This window comes from Gymnoscopelus microlampas (genome assembly GCF_963454915.1).
Source record: "Gymnoscopelus microlampas genome assembly, chromosome: 24".
In the NCBI taxonomy this organism is placed as follows: Eukaryota; Metazoa; Chordata; class Actinopteri; order Myctophiformes; family Myctophidae; genus Gymnoscopelus; species Gymnoscopelus microlampas.
Window position 1 is genome coordinate 29,387,646 of NC_139961.1, and position 20,280 is coordinate 29,407,925.

Genomic DNA, 20,280 nt, shown 5'->3' on the forward strand with positions numbered 1-20,280 from the left:
TCCGCGCCAAACCGTCCAAGGTACGAGACTTCAAGCCTCCTTGTTTGTTGATGTAGGCCATGGTCGTGGTATTGTCCGTCTTGACCAGAACGTGACAACCACTGATGTGGGGCTTGAAGCGTTTCAACGCCAAAAGGACCGCCATCAACTCCAAGTAGTTGATGTGGGCCCTCCTCAGACTGAGGTCCCACACACCCCTGGCCGTCCTGCCCTCGAAGGTAGCGCCCCAACCGGACAGACTGGCGTCTGTGGTTATCATCTTCCTGGAGATGATCCTCCCCATTGGGACGCCCTCTGACAGGAAAGAGGCTACTTTCCATTGACGAAGTGACTGCATGCACGCTGCGGTCACCGTTACCCGGCGAAAACCCTGAGTGACCGGGATCCCTAGGGAGCCCATCCATCTCTGAAAAGGGCGCATGTGCAATCTGCCCAGGCGTACCAGGGAAATGGCTGAAGCCATGAGTCCCGCCGCCCTCATGCAGATTGTGTACTGGACCTTGCGTTCCAGTTGAAACATGGCCAGACACTTCAGAAACGAGACTATCCTCTCCTGAGATAACCGAGCCCTGAGAGTAATAGCGTCCAGCTCGATGCCTATGAAAGTAGCGTGTTGGGACGGGGTGAGCCTGCACTTCTCGAGGTTCAACGTGAAACCTAGGGAGGTCAGATGCGACACTACTGTATGGGTGTGGTGAACCACCTCCTGATACGAGTCCCCGCTCAGTAGCCAGTCGTCTATGTAACTCGCGATGCGAATACCCCTCTGTCTCAGTGGGGCTATCGCCGCCTGAGTACATTTCACGAACACCCTGGGACTCAAAGACATCCCAAACGGGAGGACCAGGTATTCGTACACACGACCCTCGAACTCGAACCGCAGGAATTTCCTGTGTGGTGGATAAATGGGGACGTGAAAATAAGCGTCCTTGAGATCTATTGAGCTCCACCAGTCGCCCTGACGGACCGAGCGTAGTAACGCCGCCGCCGTCAACATTTTGAACTGAAAGGTTTTCAAATACCTGTTGAGAGCTCGTAGATCCATGATGGGACGTAATCCCCCCCCTTTCTTCTTGACCAGGAAGTATCTCGAGTAGAAACCGAGCCGGCTTTCTCCTGGTAATACTTCCCGCACGGCGTTCTTGCGTAATAGGGAGGTTATTTCCTCTCGTAACGTTAGCGCCGCTTGACCACTCGCTCGTGACAAAAGTACTTTGTCGGACATGGGTGGTTTTGTAGAAAACTGCAGCCTGTAACCCTTTGCTATCGTACGAAGCACCCAGGGGTTGGCGTTGCATTCTTTCCAACGCTCGAGGTGTAGCGTCAGAGGGTTGGGGGGGATTGTTATTGTAGTCGTACTCACATGAGCCGCCATCTTGGCTGCGCTCGTTGGCATGGCTACCGTGCTTGTCGTTACATTCTTGCTCATGGGCGTGGCCATTGTCCCGGAAGTGCACAAGGGAACGGTCAACGCTATTGTCGACACGTGTCTGCGTGTGGGGGCCGCCATCTTGTTTAGCGACACGTGTTGCATGGTGGAGGCGGCCATTTTGGCTGCTCCCTCCGTCATTGCGACAATAGTTTGGCCTTGTCTTACCTTGAGGCGCCGAGGAAAATTTTGGCGTGACCCATGTAGCATGTGACGGTTTTGGCCCGTCACAAAGCCTTTGTTCTGTCCGGAGACCACCATGGGCCCCCCAGAAGGGGTCCATCGCGGTCTCCGGCTCATTTTCATATCGACTGTTTTTACTTGCATTTTTTTGTTGTTCATTTTTTTGTTGTTCATCTTTATTACAGGAAAAGGTACAACATTGGCAGTAAATACAGGAGCAACAATAGCATGCACGGTCAGACGTTCTGCTCTGGCATGTATATGTGTATTTTGCGAAACATTTCCTCCTAACGCATGCACACTCAGACAATCTGCTCTGGCATATGTGTGTGTTTTTAGCAAAATCTTTTCTTTTCTGGTGCCCGGCGAGCGATCCTCCGTCGCGTCTGCCGGCTCCGAAGGGGATCTCCTCCTCTTCCTCGGCGGCCCGTAACTGAGGCCCGGGGCCACTAGATACAGGCGCGAATCCTCCATCTGAGGGGAGAGGGGACCGGGGGAGAAAACATCCCTGCTGTCCACGCAGGGCGTGCAAATGTCATTTTCGCGACCTGGCACCGCGACCCCTGGTCGAGCCTCTCTGGCTGGGCCGGTTCTGCGGGGGGCGGGGGCGGTCGTCCTCCCTTCGGTCCCGCTGTTCACGAACGGCTGGTGGAGCGGAGGAAGACTGGGCCTGGCGAGCTGGGCCTTCCTGCCGTGTCACCGGCCTTCCTCGGTCCGGTTGTCGCGGGAGACGGGACTGAGGTCTGGGGGGAAGTGCCCTGGGGGGCGCTTGGATGCAGGAGAGAGCCGCCTCGTCCTGGGCTTTTCGAGCCGTGTGGCTGTCCTGCAAAAAGCCCACGGCTCCTTGGAAAAGATTCTGAGGGGTGATTTTCAGGTTCAGAAGATGTTTTTTATCATCCGGTCCTCGAAAATTGACATGATCGAGCCACCTTGCTCGCTCGTGGACGACGCAAAGCCCCAGTACTCTACCCGTCCACTCAGTGGTGTATTTATTCAAAGCGATCATCTCCTGAGTAAGGCGTCGCATCTCAGCCAACTGGGCTGGAGTGGCGGCGTCTCCCGCCTCGCTTAGCAGCTCCTTCAGCGAACCCTGCAGAAGGGCGGTGGCGTTCAGAGCCCTGCCGCCCGATGTCGCAGCCTTGTACACGGCCTTAGTAGCCGCCGAGCCGGCGACATCCTTGTCGTTGCAGAAGACCGGAGGGTCTTTTGTTGTCGAAAAAGGAGCCTTCTGGCCACGAGGCTGACTATGCAGGAGGGATTGGGCCAGTGTGCGATCCATGGGTGGGGGGGGGGCCTAGGCCCAGATCGGCCGCACCCGTGCAATCAATGTCGAAACGTGGACGTCTGGGATCCGCGTCGGGGGCTGTCGGATTATTCCACGATGAAGCGAGAGCCGTCGCGAAGCCTTTCGCCAGGGGAAGTTTGCTCTTCTTAGTAACCTTCTCCTCCACTGATTCGAGACCCTGGAAACCTGAGCTGTCGACGGGGGTCTCGCTTATCTCATCCCCTGGCCATTTGAGGCCACACCTGACGGTGGCTTTTTTGTATAGCTCAAGGAGGGGAAAATCTAATTTTTCGGCCGGCGGGGGGGCAGTGAGCGCCTCGGCGCGAGCCTCCGTAGGGGGGGGGGTTGGGGCGATGGCTAGGGTGAGGGTGGGGGGGCCGCGGTCCGCCGCGTGGGCATCCTCCGGGACGAACGCTCGGTCCACCACGTGGGCATCCTCCCGGACGATCTCCCCATCCTCCGCCACCTCGTCGATGACTTGGTAGTCCCGTTCACTTCCATGCCGCTCGGGTTGGTAAGGGGCGATGGTGTCATCCTCCTCGTCTGCCGAAGCTACGCTCCCAGGCGCCGAGGAATAGTGCGAAGCCGCACGGTGTTCGGTGCGGCTACCAGGTGGTGTGGGGGGGGGTTCCACGCGGGGCGAGGCACCCCCGTGGCCGTCCCTCGGCGGGGAGCGAGAGCGGGGAGGGTGAGTAGATCTCGGAGGCTCCAGAGCCCTGGAGCCGCTAGCTGTCGGGGGAAGACGCCGGCGAGAGGAGAAGTAGCGGTCGTCGCCATGCTGCTCCTCGTGGTCCTCGTAGAGGGATCGTGGAGGCTGGAAAAGATTCCGAGCCTCGAGGAAACGGGTCCTCCTCTCGCTGGAACTGAAAGACGCGCATTCAAAGCATCTCGGGTACAGCTCATAAGCGGCGTCCTCAGCGTGGGCGAGGCCTAGGCAGGCGACGCAGTGGCTGTGTGCGTCCCACTCATCGAGCATCTGGGGGCAGGAACGGGAGCCGCACCGCCGAAGTTGGAACTCCCGGCGGTCGGCTACTGCAGGACGACGTCGAGCCATAGCAAGCTAGGCTGCTAGCTAGTCGTAGATTCTTTGTTGGAGGGCTGTGCTCTTCTCCGGAAAAACACAGCGGACAGGGAAAAAGAGAGAGATCTGGGGAACTCTGTGGACGAGATCCGCCTCGTTGCTTTAGAGTTTGAGGACCCGCAGAAAACTCGTGCTTGTTTTGTAGAATTCGTAGTTGTAGATATTTTTGCTGCGTGAAGCTCCTTCATCTGAGGCAGAAGGAAGCCAAGAGAACGAACTTCCGTTTTCCGGTTCCTTTTATGCCTTTGGGGAAAGGACTACCGGAAAGAGACGGGAGACCCTCGGGGCCAAAAAGGGTTTTGGTCCTGAGGGAGTGAATGTGAAGCTTCTGTATCATCGCCAGAGGGCGCTGTTTCCCATATGTGAACACCGAGAGAGCAATGTAATAAAACTAGTACTGGGGTCCCTGGCACAAAATATTTTCAGATGGCGATACGTGGAGAATTACATTACATTAATTTGGGGGTCCTGCTGGACAAAATGTTTGAGAACCACTGGTTTAAACAACATTTAACTACCAATATTTACAAGCAACTTTACAGAAAAACAAGCCCTAAGTCGCTACAGTATAATAAGCGGACATGGCAACGCTGCTTAGCAGGTTTAGAATGACAGCGATGGAGGAAAAACGGGACCTCATCAACAGCATCGAGAGAAATGACAGCACAGGTGCAGTGGTTCTGAGAGTTGTGAGATGTTCAGGGCGTGAGGGTTCTACTTACAGTCCAAGAAGCACCATTTGGGAGACAGTCTCTGCGAGGACAGGATCTTTGGTTTGTCCGCTTCCTCCTGAGAGACAGATGGACCAATCACATTGAGTTACTCCACAATATACAGTAGGAACCAATTCAGCTGCAGCAGGATGATATTAAATGACCACAAATAAACGCACTCTCGCTTAGCATTTTTCCCGTTTTTCCTAAAACCAGGTGTCTTCAACGTTTTTGAGGCCAAGGACCCCTTAGCTGAGAGTGAGATGAAGCAGGGACCACCATTACATATTGTATAAAAATTGTGTTGCAGATTAAACTTTTTCATAGATAGTTGCATACAGGTAGACGTGTTTGACATCTTCAGTGTTGTGTAAATTAATGTTTTTTTTGTTTACACATGATATTTTCTATTTATATGTTGGATTCAGACTAATGTGTATTTGGCTCTGTACTTGGTCTGCTCTTTTTCTCCCCTACACCAAACCTTTTGGCCGAAAATAACCGATCTACATGCTCACGCATGTAGGCGTTGTGAGCTTGTAGATCTGCTAATGTTCCCCCCAGAATAGGGATGCTAGGGTTCAAGTGGTTAATGTAAAAAGAAAAAAGATTTGGCAGCCCCCAAGTAGTAACTCTGAGGACACCCCCTAGGGGTCCCGGACCCCCTGTTGAAGACCCCTGCCTAAAACCAGTAAATTGAGTCTCCAGTCTGGGCGCCTACATGCGACTACAGCTTAACATCTGTATTCATGAGACATGTGACGCACCCATGAGCAAAGGCACCCGCGCACCCTCAGGAGAAATGCTCCAGTGAAGCCGCTCGGTGGCAGACAGCCGAAGTAGCACTTGGCTGTGAAACGCTGTCAAGCACACACTACTGGAGCGTCTGACTCCTGGAGTGGTGTTTTGAAAAGCGCTCGTGCTCATCTTAACTATGCGTTGCGCATTTATTCGGCTATTCTTCATTACAAAGCCAACTAATCCACTAACATTTCAACCCCCCCCCCCCCCCCCCACACACACACACGACACCTCCCTTCCCCATTTGAATATTTCCATATTTTGCTTTCGTGGGAGATGAATTAAGACAGGCGACATATTTATCTATGTGTTGAAAAGCAACCCAGTTCCATTGTTTGGCTCCTCTCTCTCTCTCTCCCCCCATCCCTCTCTCTCGCCTCCACACTGACACAAAGTCAGTAGAGACTCTTGGGAAACACACAACAATGTTCCCACTCACACATCTTTATTTAAAACCAAGATTCAATCGCTTATTATCTGAATGTATTATCTCGCCTCTAGGGGAATGGAAAGTGACAAGAACCACCTGTGTTATATTTAAAAAGCAACCCTTGGTTTGCATGTGACGAGTGCAAAACAATGATCAGTAAAGTTATAACACCTACTGCAAACGTAATACAAAAAAGTTAAAAAGAAATGAAATGAGAAGAGGCAATTTCTTTTAAGCTCCCCAGACATGCCTTCCATCTTGACAAGATACTAGCAGAAATACTAGTGACTGCTCACTGACTCTCTCTCTCTCTCCATTTTGTCTCTTGTCTTAATCTCTTATTCTCTTCTCCACATGTCTCTATAGCGTCTCTGTCGGGTGGAAACCTAATATGTACAAAACTGTGACTTTTCAGGATTCAAATAAAAAAATCACAAAAGTAGCAGATCCACAAGCTCGAAACGCGTCGATTCGCACTGCTTTTCAAACTTGTGGATCTGCTACTTTGATGCTTTTGAGTGACGCTGTACTATGATCAAGTAGGACGTTAATTTACGGGGAAAAAACACGATGACTTAAAATATGGAGATTTCTGCCCGACAGTGACAATATGCTTCTCTGTGGTGTTTGTTGACAGAGGAGCAGGCAGAGATGCACGCCTGCCTCCAAACACTGACACTAAACACCATGGAGGTCAGACTTCCTCTCACCCACATAACACCTTGTTCCTCTTGTCCTCCTTAGCGGTTATTCTACCGATTACTTTTGGCTTCATTGAAGAGCCAACCAGTGAATCTTTTGGCGGATAATGTTTAAAAAATAACGTACAAAATAATTCAATTGTTTATCGACTAAATCGTTTAGTCTAATTATCATACAACGGTATTACTATTTTTGAAAATCAATAATTGTATTAAAATCTATTATTCTAATAATGAATTAAATCGATTAGTTCGATTAACTGTTGCACCCCTAATTCTAAACTTTCTCGTGAACCTTTCCTCCTCTCTGCTTTCATTTGTCTTTTTTTCCCCTTCCCTTCCCTACTTTCATCTCTTCTCCCCTTCTCTCTGCCGGTGAGAAGGTCTAACGTTGTTGTGTGTATTTAGACTGGACTTGCTTTCATTGGCTAGAATATCACTGGTCGCTACAATAGCTGTAAAGAAAGTCAATCACTTCAAGTTGACATCTTTGATTCATGTTAGTATACAGTCAAATCCTCAGCGTTAAATTTAACTGTGGGAGTGTAAGAATTGACCCAAGGATCGACTTGGGTCAATTTGTACTGTGCATGGTACATTTTTACTGTGCATGGTCAATGTGTACTGTCCATGGTACATTTTACTGTGCATGATCAATGTGTACTGTGCATGGTACATTTTACTGTGCATGGTACATTTTACTGTGCATGGTACATTTTACTGTGCATGGTCAATTTGACTGTACAATGGTACATTTTCACTGTGCATGGTCAATGTGTACTGCATGGTCAATGTGTACTGTGCATGGAAAATCTTTACTGTGCATGGTACATTCTTACTGTGCATGGTCAATTTTTACTATGCATGCTACATTTTAATGTGCCTGGTCAATTTTTACTATGCATGATCATTTTTTACTGTGCATGATCAAGAAAAGAAAAGAAAAAGAAAAGTGTCAGGTAGACATTCAAAACTTTCAAAGGAGCAAACGTGTGTTTTTAAAAATTACAAAATAAAAAGCCAATAGTTGAACATATTTCCAAAAATAAACATGAATCCAGTCAATCCACAAACACATAATATCACACGAGCGCGCGTGCGCACACACACACACACACACACACACACACACACGCACATGCACACACAGCTATAGAAAAAACAATCGCCTCCACAGCAACAACACAGGTCTGTATTAAAGGGGCTACGGAGATTGTAGGAGGGATTTATACTGCTTTAACAGAAACATGCATATAAACATACAGAGTGAGCAGTACACACACACACATAGTAAGTAACTTTTGCTGTATTTCTGCTGTTTGTCTTGTTCTGTATCAATTTCGCAAATACACTTCCAAACGCAAACAGATGTGCACGAAAATGCACTCGCAACTCACAAGCGAATCAACTGTATGCTTAAGAGATCCACACAAAGAAAACTCAAACACACACACACACACACACACACACACACACACACACACACACAAAGATTAATCGTCACCATGCATCATGCTTACAACTGACAACAAAATAGGCACACACTTTTCCAGGGTGACTTACAAAGAGCTTTGTGACCTGAGTCAAACTGCATCAACAATGGCACACACACACACACACACACACGCAAAACACTATCAATTCACCTACAGTAGCCTTCATGCTTCCACGAAGAGACACACAGGGGAATCAAAGAACCTCTACAGTGATGTACAGAGTGTGTGTGTGTGTGTGTGTGTGTGTGTGTGTGTGTGTGTGTGTGTGTGTGTGTGTGTGTGTGTGTGTGTGTGTGTGTGTGTGTGTGTGTTTGTGTGTGTAAAAGTGTGTGCGTGTCTACCTGGCTGTATGTACAGTATGATACTGATGTATAATTTATTATTTTCCATTACTGAGGCACTTATGGGTAAGTCATGTCACCACAAGGTGTGTACCGGTACATTTATGTGCATGTTTGGCTATGTGTCCTGCATACTAACCCTACTGTATGTATGCATGTTGGAGGAAGTGTGTGTGTCACATAATTGGGAGTGGGGGGGGGGGGGGGGGGGGGGGGGTGGGGGGCAGGGGGAGGCGGAGAAAGAGATAGTGAGAGAACCATGTGCCATTTGTGTAATCTGCACAGGGAGATCTTAGTGAGCTAGTGACGCCCCTGCCATGCATGCATACTGTAGTCCACCATGGGAATTGTATTGGTTCTTTAATTGTTATTTTTGTCAAGGATATTTTTTAATTGCACTGTACATTTTTTTTTATTGTACTGTTTGACCCCAGGAAGAATAGTCACTGCTGAGGCAGTGGCTAATGGGGATCTAAAATAAACAATAGATCTGCTAATTATGCGGACTCTTTCCCCTGAATAGTGACGCTAGGGTTGATGTGCAACATCAGAGGTGTAATAATAAGGCCAGCTACCTGAACACTCCAACCTTTATAGTCTTATTGTTTGTAACCGTTGCACTGGGAAGAAAACTATCAGAGAAAGGGCTATTAGTAAGCCAATTACTGTATCTAGCCTATACAAAAACATCTCGGTTAACTTTAAGCTTTGGCTAGTGGTGTAAACAGATGTTATTGACAAAGGTTTCACGTGTCTCCTAGCAACGATGTAATGTTGACTTGACACTGTCTATGTGGGTGTGCTCCTGTATGGTGTACATGTCAACAACGTTTGCATGGCCTACGCGCTCTTTGATCTCTGGAGGTATGGAGGGATGTTGCAGTCAGCCGTGTTCTGTCTCCACCTCCACCTTCACCCACTTTGGTATTCATTCACTGGGCCCCTCCCCGGGGCCACCCATCAATCTCTCTCTCTCTCTCTCTCTCTCTCTCTCTCTCTCTCCCCGTTTTCCCCTCCTCTGAGTCTTCCCGCGTTTCACTCGCTGCTCTGTCCATCTCCCTCCATTTCTATGTTACAATGAGATGAGAGGGAATATTTGATCAAAGAGAGACCGACTCTGTTGGATGAGGCTGAAAAAAAATAAGCAGCAGACCTGACTGTGCGTTTGCGTGCATACTTATACGTGTTTGTTTGTGTGTGTGTGTGTGTGTGTGTGTGTGTGTGTGTGTGTGTGTGTGTGTGTGTGTGTGTGTGTGTGTGTGTGTGTGTGTGTGTGTGTGTGTGTGTGTGTGTGTGTGTGTGTGTGTGTCTGTCTCTATGTGTTTGAAAGAGAAGGGGAATTACTGCACCTGAGTGCATGTGTGAAAGTGTGTCTGCATGTGATTTTGTACATGTGTGCATATTCACAAGGGGCCAGCAAGTGCTTGACCTCGAGCTGTTTCGTTCCTAATTCCCATTTGGTGCTGGGGCGCTCAGGTGACGCAGAGGTAAAGTACCGGCCCACAAAGGTGGAGACTAGTGGTTCGAACCCTCCGCAGTGCCTCCAGCTTGGCTGGGCACTCCAATGAACACAATTATTGGCAGTCTTCTCAGGAGGGAAGCCAGCAGGGATGGCAATCTCTACACTAGCAACTCCTACAGGTTGGTCAGGGCACCAGGTGGGTGTTCAGGTGGGTGTGGAACAAGGAGGTATAGTGTGTTCCTCCTCATGCGTTACGTCCTCCCGGTGAAACTCCTCACCGTCAGCTGAAAAGAAGCAGCCTTGACATCACACGCAGAAGAGACACGTCATTGTCAGTGCTCTCCCTAAGACCGACTGTAGGAGTTAGCAGAGGCAAGGGACTAGGATGACACAAGAATCCGGAATTGGCATAACGAATACATTTGGGAGAAAAAAAGAAAAAAAAACGTAAATAAACCCCATCTTGTCCTCCGTGTGCCACGAGACCACAACCATCCCTCATTGATTCCCTCATTCATTCCATACGGTGACACAAACATCACCCTTGTTTTAGAAGGTTTTCAAGGCAATTCTGCCATTATTTAGCGCCGCAGAGAAGGTCCAGGGGTCAAGAGGTATAGAGAGAGAGAGAGAGAGGGTGTGACAGGAGGGTGGGTTTGAGAGAGACTCAAACCCATTACTTCACCCGGTGTCTGCGGTCTGTGTTGTGTGGAATATAATACCAACTGATTGATCCAACAGGATGCTCCCGTGACCCTTTCTGGGTTCAACATTGATCCCTGTAAGGGAATCTTGCTCTCGCTGACCACCACTGCTGTACAGTTGGGGTGAAAGGGAGTCAATATGAGTGAACGGAACTCAATACGAGTCAATGGGAGTGAATGTTTCATAGGGTTCCATGGGTCGAAGGCTGACACGGACCATCAATAAAAATGCTGTAGCTGAGATTTAAATAGTGACAGAAAATTCTGTGGTGTTTGGTTTCCTATATTCTAACTGCCATGTATAGGCTTTGCGTTTAAAGTATTGCTTCTGCGTGTGTGTGTGTGTGTGTGTGTGTGTGTGTGTGTGTGTGTGTGTGTGTGTGTGTGTGTGTGTGTGTGTGTGTGTGTGTGTGTGTGTGTGTGTGTGTGTGTGTGTGTGTGTGCGCGCGCGCTTTGTTTAATGCTTATATGTCTGTGAGCTTTGTAAACCCACTGAGAATCTGTTGTGTTATATCTGCGTGGGCATACGTTTACGCCACATGAGCTGTCCAAATTTAAAGCATATGGAGATTCCTAGGGAATTCACTGGCCATCTTTTCTGCTCCGTCTAGTTTGTTCCTCCTGGTCTGAAAAAGTATACTTCTTTGAACACACAGACAGACATACTGTACTGTACCAGAAGCTCTTAAGAGCTCCTAAGCGGGGGCCCATGAAGTTCAACATCTTGCGACCTAATTCTTCGTCCCCACCAGCTGGCTGTCAAGACAGTGCCAACTGGATATACTGGGTTTTGTTTGTTTTTCTTGTATTTCAACTTGCCACTTTGCCTTTCGGGTCCTCTATTACTGAGCAGCTAATGATGAATCTCTGCAAGAGCGGGACATGTAGTGTTAGAAGCTATAGGGACAAATGGATGTCACTTCAGGAAATGCCGCTGAACAATTCAAAGGTATGCTAATGAACCAACGTGGGATGTTGCATTGGAATGGAGGAGGTTCTAACGCCAAGACTGCTCGCACGCGTTCCCCTGTGTGTCTCTGAGCACGACGGAACATCACACAACAAGCTCCAGCGTCAAACTACCAACCTGTACCGCCACGTATCTCAAGGGGGAGGGACGAACAAAGCAACAATCCTGGAGAGGAGAGGAGAGGAGAGGAGAGGAGAGGAGAGGAGAGGAGAGGAGAGGAGAGGAGAGGAGAGGAGAGGAGAGGAGAGGAGAGGAGAGGAGAGGACGTCCCAAGCATCAGCGACCCCAAATATTCTCTAACACACAGGTTATCAAAGTGGGGGCCGCCAGGGGGGGGGGGCACCAGTGTGGCCAATTGGAAAGGAGAGGAAAATGAAAATAGTAATAACAACTTTTTTTACATATATCCAGTACATGCATATGCTGTAGACATAAATATTCAAAGAAATAGCAGATCTACAAGCACACATGTAGATGGATATATTGGCTAATTTCAGCTATTTTTAATTTTATTTTTATTTTTAAGTTGTTTTGCAATAGGGGGACTCTCCCACATGCAGGGACAGCCATTGTAGCCCAATGAGAATCTTGATATCTAGTCCCGATTCAGCAGGTCATACTGGTTGATTCACACAAACCACACATACACCTACAGTATACTGTATGTCCATTCCTCCCTCCCTCCCTCCCTCTGTCTCTCCATCTTACCTCCTGTAGTCTCTCTATGTGAGCTCTGCATGTTTCCAAGTCACTGTCTCCAGGAACCACGATCAACCCCAGTGGGATGGCTGCAGACAGAGAGAGAGAGAGAGAGAGAGAGAGAGAGAGAGAGAGAGAGAGAGAGAGAGAGAGAGAGAGAGATTATCTCCTTTGCTGTGAAAAAAGGTGGCTTCATAAACTACCATCGCAGAGAGAGCAATTTATTGTAGAGTGTCAGTCCCTTTCTCTGTTCCTGCCTGCCATACGCTGTGTCTCAATTAAAAGGGTACGGTATGTCTTCAGTGAAGTCTGCAGGTGTGTGGGCATCTGAAAGTCCAGATACCACAGTGACAAGTCGGCTAGCTAACATACTGTAGCACTGTTTGCTAGCTATAATTACCGTGAGATTCACTGTCAATTTGAACAATTTCACATAAAGCTGCTAAAATAAAGCTGTTTGTTTTTCAAGAACAAATGTCTCCATGATAAAAAGGGAGCCAGAGGGAGGAAGAAAACAAAAGTTAAAAGGAACACAAACAAGCCCACTTCTTTCAAAGACTTTCAAACTTTGCCACGGGAGTGGAGAGCTGAGACATCCAAAAGTGAACTCAGAGTAAAGGGCATTGCTGCTGTTTTTTCACATTGAAAATAAAAAGTTATAAAAAGGAAAAAGTGTGGGCGCACTCCATGGGTTAATGCTTAGTGTGCCCTGCGTTTTTACTTTTTATAACATAATATACCGTATATTCTTGACACTGGGCTTTTTGTAATTTAGCCTACTAGCAAAGTGCACAAGAGATTTTCCACTTATTGGTCAAGCGATTTGCGAGAGTAGCTCCAGACAAACACACACGTGAGCGCACACGCGCATACACACACACACTCTTATAGACAGTCTCTTTCAAAGCCATGCCGTAAAAAAACATATTATCATATCATATTACACCAGCTTGCAGCAACTTTTTTTTTTGCGCCCGATCCAATCATTCATTTTTTTTGTATCTACAGCACAAAATGTAATGTAAACTAAATATTACATTTAAATATCCTGTCTTGAACAAACTAAAAGATGTCTTTAAAATAAATTCTCAGCAATTCCAATGCAACAAAACAACTCCACATCTAAGCAGTAGCAGTGATGTTAGGTTTTAAATATAGCCAGTGGGTTCCAGGACCCATGAGTGGTCATTTGAATGGGTTCTAATAAAATAAAAACGTGTTTTCCCATTCAGACAGTATGGCAACATTGTCTGCCTTTCATTGTTTTCAGGCCGAAAAACAAACCATGTCACTCTTTGCCTTTCAAGTATATTCAAGGCACACAAGTACCTTATGTCACTGCTATGTGGCGTGCTAAGTGTTAGCTCCAAAATCCGGTGAAATTGTTAGTCACTACAGGTTGTTGTTGTTGTAGAGATAAAGCATGCATACTTTGGAATTCATACATCCCCCGGTAAGTGACCACTGTGCTCTCTGCTGTGTGTGTCCTCTGCAGCTGTTTAGATCTCATAATCTGAGAGGATGGCGAGCCCTCATTGGAGTGTTGTGAAAGTGTTGTGAAAAGTGTTGCCTAGTTGCAGCGTCTGTTCATAGACCAGCTAGCTCTTCAAGCAAGCTGGTAAAAACCTACAAAACTACAGCCCACGGGAATGCAAAGTTAAGTGAAGGAGGAAAGAACAAAAATGTGAGACGGACACAACAATGTAGGCAGAGCGGAGGAAAGCATCAATGGAAGAAGAGAGAGAGGGAGACAGAGAGAGAGAAAGAGAGTAAAAAAGAGAGGGATAGATAGAGAGCAGAGCTGAATTAGGGACAGATCTTTCCGACGGTTGCTAGGCAACAGCTAAATTCCTCTGCGGAGTAAATCTGCTTTTCTCTCTTCTTTCCATCTCTCTCCCTCTCTCTGCTCCTCTTTTCTCAACTTGTCCCTCTCTCTCTCTCTCTCTCTCTCTCTCTCTCTCTCTCTCTCTCTTTCTCTCTCTCTCTCTCTCTCCCTGTCGCTCTAAATGCATCCCGCCTCCTACTCACACTTTTGTTCACTCTTTCAACACATTCCTCCTCGCTTGTCTCTCTCAACTTCTGTGCCATCCCTCTTTCTGTCTCTACTTCTCTCTCTCTCTGTCTCTCCCTGTGTCTCTCATGATTACATATGATCTGTGTGACACAAAACTTGCCGAGTGGGGATGACGGACAGACACGACCGACGGACAGTCACAGACAACAAGATCAAGATGAACAGGCAGACTGAGGGAGCCAGACAGACACAGTGGAAAGACATATATAGATATACAGATAGATGTACTGGACCGAAAAAGACATATAGGACACAGTAAAATATGCAGTTTGGGATTTGGATGGGTCCATTTAGCTACTTAGATACGAAGCTTTAGAGATGAAATTGTTTGCGTGGAGGATCAGTTTCTGTGTGTCCGTCAAGACTTGCGCTCCATGGAGCTACTGCAGTGGTTCTCAAACATTTTCATGTCAAGGACCCCCAAATTGTATTTGGCCCCAATTTGAAAAGCCGTTATGCCAGGGAGAATATTATTATTGTTTTAAAATAGGGTTAAAGTGATTTAAAGATTTCGCATTTTGCTCGGTAGCCAGTCTGCGGACCCCACTTTGAGAAGCAGTGAGCTACCGGGCAGAGTTAAGGATGAGCTACTTCATCTAGATAAACCCTGCCATACTGACAAAAACACACAAAACTGATTCCAGCAAAAACAGAGTGCCCACGCGGGGCAGATGCTGTAGAACATCAATGCCGCATAATGTGAAAAGTTTTTCCAATACTTTTTGGAACTACTTTTGATGCAGCCTTCAACCTACCACCTCATCTCTGCCTTGCCGCCTTATTAGTCGCAACAGAGCAAAACAGGAAGCAGCCTGTGCTTCCCCGAGTAACTCTGAGGCTCAATTTATCATCCCTGTCGAGAGGAAACCTGTACGTCCAAAGCTGTTGTTACTTCCCAGGAAATGGAAAAAAAGAAGCTGTGTTACAACAGATTAAATGTAGATATTATCTGGTGATATTCTTTTCATTAGTTCAATATTTATAAAACCAGAGGACACACTTATCCGCTTTCACTTTAACTTAGAAATAGAAAATCTACAAGCTCACAAGCTATTTTGGATACTTTTACGTGACTATCTTGTACCACAAGGTGGGCATTTATTTACGAAATAAACGTAAAAAGTTGAAATATGGAGATTTCTGCGCGACAGCGACGATAACTTTGTGTATAGACTGCTGTGGCTCCGGAGCCCCGTGCCGGAGTTTATTTTAGAACTCGCGGTTGCATTTGTTTGAAGCCGGGGATACTGGTGGCAAGCTGCCGGCTTTATCTGTCAAACATGCGCAGGGTTGGAGCAGTCATCTATCTGGGTTGTTCACATCAGACAGACCGCTGGCTGCGTGGATGCTGATAGGCTGCGTCTCAGTTCTCAGCAGTTCTGGGAAGATCCAACGTTGGTATTTCCAGGGGTTTTAGAATAGTGGAGGGTTGTGTCTGTAATGTATCTTTTGTACTGGCTTTATACCCACAGATATGACTTGGCAGGGTTGGGTTGGGATGGGATGGGATGGGATGGGATGGGATGGGATGGGGAGGGGATTTTTTTGTGTTGAGTGGAGTTCAGGAGAGTTTTGTTGTGGTTTGGGTGCAATTTAGGTCATTGATTTTAGGCCACAGACCCCCTCCCTCTCATACCCCAGCTCCAACCATTACCAATGACCCTCCATCAGCCCTGCTGCTCTGGCTACAGTGCCCACGCAGCCAGGCACGTTTGCCCAGATGGCGACTACAGCTGCTGGAGTCTGCTGTGGGGTGCAACATCGGCCAATATGCCAATGACTGGAGCATAATATTCAGCGGAGGAGAGGGGGGGGACAATCTGAAACTGCCAGACCTGACGTCACCTACCAGGAGCCCTACCAGCAGGCCCAGCCCACGTACCAGACAGCAACAGCAGCCACAGTCCGCGTACCGGCAGGATATGCCAACAGACGCGCACCTATCTATGAGCGCGTGTGCCCTGGCTCAAACTGTGTGGAGGGGCTTCAGTGAGGTGCTCATGGATTAAAGCAAATTATTACACGGCTTGGTCGAATGCTTGATTCTGATTGGTCAATCACTGAATTCAGCCGTGTGTTATTTCTGAATAATAACCAATGAGCTCTATAACAGACTGCTGTCTAATCAAAGACTCAGAGCACCTGCTGCGCTGCTTAATTTTATACTGTATCAAACATGATAGCTATGTAAACAAAAGCACAATGTAATTTACAACTAAACATTACTCTCAAGAATGTTTTTCAGAGAAAGAGACAGGAAATAGACAATACAGTAACTTAACACCTTGAACCCTAAAAGAAACTGTCAGTTACAGTAGTTCTAGGCAGACTAAGTGTCACAGTGAAAATATTATAAAAGAGAATAACACTCACAGAACTGTCCTTTAGGCACTTTTATTACTAAAACTTGGCAAGGCAATTGATGCATTTGATGTACTGCTGTACTTGTTTTAAAATTCAACAAAACAAAACACTGGTACTGTAAACTGCAGACAATGTACTGTACATGTTTCGGCATCAAGCCTTCATCAGCGTTCTGTCACAACATACCTTTTGTACAAACTGTGAAAATATGAATCTTCATATTCTCACCGTGCCTGCTGACACTTGCCATTGTGACGAGATTTGACTGGTGCAGAGTTCTTCCAAACTAAATAACACAGCTGTGAATACTGTAACCAAGCTGCAAATTATTAAAGCATCAGCGCCACGTTTGTTTTGCACGCTGACAGTCAGCCAAAGAAGTACCTCACTACCTCCATGACCCCCCCCCCCCCCCTCGTTTCATATTTTTTTAAATATTTAACTTTATAATGGATGGAAGTGAAAGGTGGCCACATCGGGCTGACATCTTGCCTTAATGTGCAGTCATATCATACGTCATAGACAATCCATAATTCAGTGGTTCTCAACAGGCCGTGACCCCCAAAAACAATCAAATTTGAACTGGGGGACCCCCCACCCTGATAAGCCCTTAGAAAGTAGGAGTTGAGGCATTCAATTTCGTAGTGAGCTTGTAGATCGACTGTTTTCACAGTTTTTGCCTCTTATGTTATTTGACAATTTGGCAATTTTTTTACCTGTTTTTATAGTATAGTCTGTTGATTACTTTGGATGCAGTAATGGTCTTTTTTTTTTTCTTTTTTCATTCAAGGTATTATAGAGGTCTTAACTCTCTCAGTGCCAATGAAATAAGCGAAATACAGCCTTTTTCAGTTATAAGTTAAACAAAGAGTGGATGGAGCTGCAAATCTTCAGATAATGATATCTTGGGTTCTGAACATTTTTTTCCAGAAAACACTCGGGATATCTCGTTGTGTGGCTCTGAGTTAATAGTCCTTACATTGTCACATCACTATCATCTGGGGACCCCCCCCCCGGGGACCCCAAACAACAGTCTGTCTGTGAGAGTTTCCGGGGCGAATCTTGCAAACCACTGTACCAGAGCCGTAGATGTAAGACAAGAGACGACATTTGAAAAGTTTCGGGTTGCTACTACAGTACAGTATATGACCACGCACACACACAGACACACACACACACACACACACACACACACACACACACACACACACACACACACACACACACACACACACACACACACACACACACACACACACACACACACACACACACACACACACACACACACACACACACACACGCACACACACACACACACGCACACACACACACACACACAGAGACTTCTGTTCCACACATGCTTTCACAGTGCACACAGTGGCATCTTGTGGTGAACGTTTGAACACACATAAATGTGGGTGTGCATCCATTTACAAATTAAAGCGGCATGTTAGTGGGCATAATTGGGCTGGAGAACAGAGGAAATGGGCAAAGCAGAATAGGGACAGGGTTAAAAGAGAGAGAGAGACAGAGAGAGAAAGAGCAAAAGCAAAGTTTTTATCTTCCATCAAACGTGGGCACAATAAGTGGGCAGTGGGCTGTGTGTGTGTGTGTGTGTGTGTGTGTGTGTGTGTGTGTGTGTGTGTGTGTGTGTGTGTGTGTGTGTGTGTGTGTGTGTGTGTGTGTGTGTGTGTGTGTGTGTGTGTGTGTGTGTGTGTGTTAATCATACAAAGATAAGAGCAGCAACAAGGCCAGTGATTCCAGATCAAACAAGACACACACTCCCACACACTGATAGAGGCAATGCTGGCAAAGCCTCCAGCTAAAAGGGGGATTTCACACTGCGCTTCACTGTGGCGCTTACTCTTTCAGTCTGACGATACACACACACACACACAAACACAGAGGATTTCACACAGTGCTTTGCATTCATATTTCTCTTTCATATGAAGACAAACATTTTCAGATACACACATACACGTATACACATTATCGGTCAACCCAACACACACCAAACACACACAACTCGAATGCCGAACTACAGGCTAAGCTCACCCATCTCCTCTATCATAGCAGCCGTGTTGGTTCACAACCTAAATACGTCTGAGTTAAGCACTGAAAATCAGCAGATCTACAAACTCATAACATGTCGCGCATGCAACGCCTTGTGAGCTTGTAGGTCAGCTATTCACGGCACGTTTTGTGCATGCTGCAAAACGCAGGGTGAGTTGCGCTGTCCTTTTCGTGCGCACTACATAGCAGAGCAAGCTTGTAGCACCTTTTTTTCTTATGATTTACTGTTTGAGTTTTCAACTTGGGCTGTCCGGGGCGCTCCTCCAAAAACAGAAGGCGTACAGAGCCGCTACGCTGTCAGCTTTGGCTCAAACAAAGCCTCTAATGACTTGTTTACGTTCAAAACATCCAGTCCATCCTAAGCATTGGGTCAAAAACACATCCACGTGAAAATGGTCTTGGTATGTGTGTGTGTGTGTGTGTGTGTGTGTGTGTGTGTGTGTGTGTGTGTGTGTGTGTGTGTGTGTGTTCCGTACATGCTTGCCGTAGTTTCTCCTTGTCGTAATGCAGAGCCTCGTAGTCGTGCATGCTGATCCTGCTGACTCTGATTCTCAACCTCTCTGGAACAGGCTGCTGGCTGCAGGCGGACAGACAGAAAAAGAGTAAGACAGAGAGAGTACATCATGTGTGATCAGGTGCACGACTACAACTTGAACTATTAGGAAGCACTTCCGGTGCTGTTGTCAATGTGGCAATGTGGCATTGGCAGACTAAGGGCCCTATTGTGCGGACGGGAATTCCCGTTTTTGGCAGTCAAAGAGTTAACTCTTTGACTGCCAAAAACGGGAATTCCCGTCCGATGCTACTATGGCTATCATGGCCACGGACGGAAATGACGAAATTATAAAAAAATAAAAAAAAACATTAAAAACTTTTTTTTTTTTTTATTATATATATTTTTTTTTTGTCTTGTTTTTTTTTGTTTATCTCAAAGGAACTAGGAGATAACGCTATCCAAAAAATTGCTGCTCCATTCACTTCAATGTTAAAAAACTAACAGAGGAAAAATGCACCTTTTTTCGTGGCACTGGGACGATACAGTCTGAAATAAGTGTGGCAATGAAAGAGTTAACACATCCAGTGCCAGTGGTTTTTTGAAACAGGGTACATCCAGTGCCAACGTTTTACGCCGATTCGTTTTAGAGCTGCAGAAGCCACCACGAGGACCCGGATGTAAACCAAGGCTCTCTGGGCGATGGCCGAGGGTCCCGTCTAACGACTGGAACAATAATATTTCTACCGCGATCCGCCATTGCGGAGTGATCGCCCGTCGAAAATGGCTTGTTTTGACCACTGTAAAAAAGTATGGAGATATATGGACCTCTTTCTCCAAATCCAATCATTGGAGCGGACGGAAGTGACGTTTTTTTGGGCTTACGTACGTCACATCCGTCATTCCATTTTAAAGGGTCCTAGGATCATTCCTAAGTTGCATTAGAGCCCTCTTGTGGAAAAAAAAAAAGAAATTGAA

The 20,280-nt window shown here is 46.8% G+C and overlaps 2 protein-coding genes across 5 annotated transcripts in view; one reads left to right on the forward strand and one right to left on the reverse strand.

The window, feature by feature from the left end:
* The window catches only part of LOC311040720 (ankyrin repeat domain-containing protein 10-like), a 454,992-nt gene that overhangs the window by 413,711 nt on the left and 21,001 nt on the right, over positions 1-20,280 (forward strand). The gene's annotated exons all lie outside the window — the stretch shown is intronic.
* The window catches only part of LOC311040716 (diacylglycerol kinase zeta-like), a 168,239-nt gene that overhangs the window by 60,281 nt on the left and 87,678 nt on the right, over positions 1-20,280 (reverse strand). For all 4 annotated transcript variants that reach the window (XM_084051063.1, XM_084051062.1, XM_084051061.1 and 1 more), the window contains 3 exons: positions 19,286-19,386; positions 12,305-12,384; positions 4,701-4,767 (listed from right to left, as the gene is read on the reverse strand). In XM_084051063.1, coding sequence (XP_083907189.1) covers positions 4,701-4,767; positions 12,305-12,384; positions 19,286-19,386 — 248 coding nt within the window. The remainder of the gene's footprint in view (positions 1-4,700; positions 4,768-12,304; positions 12,385-19,285; positions 19,387-20,280) is intronic.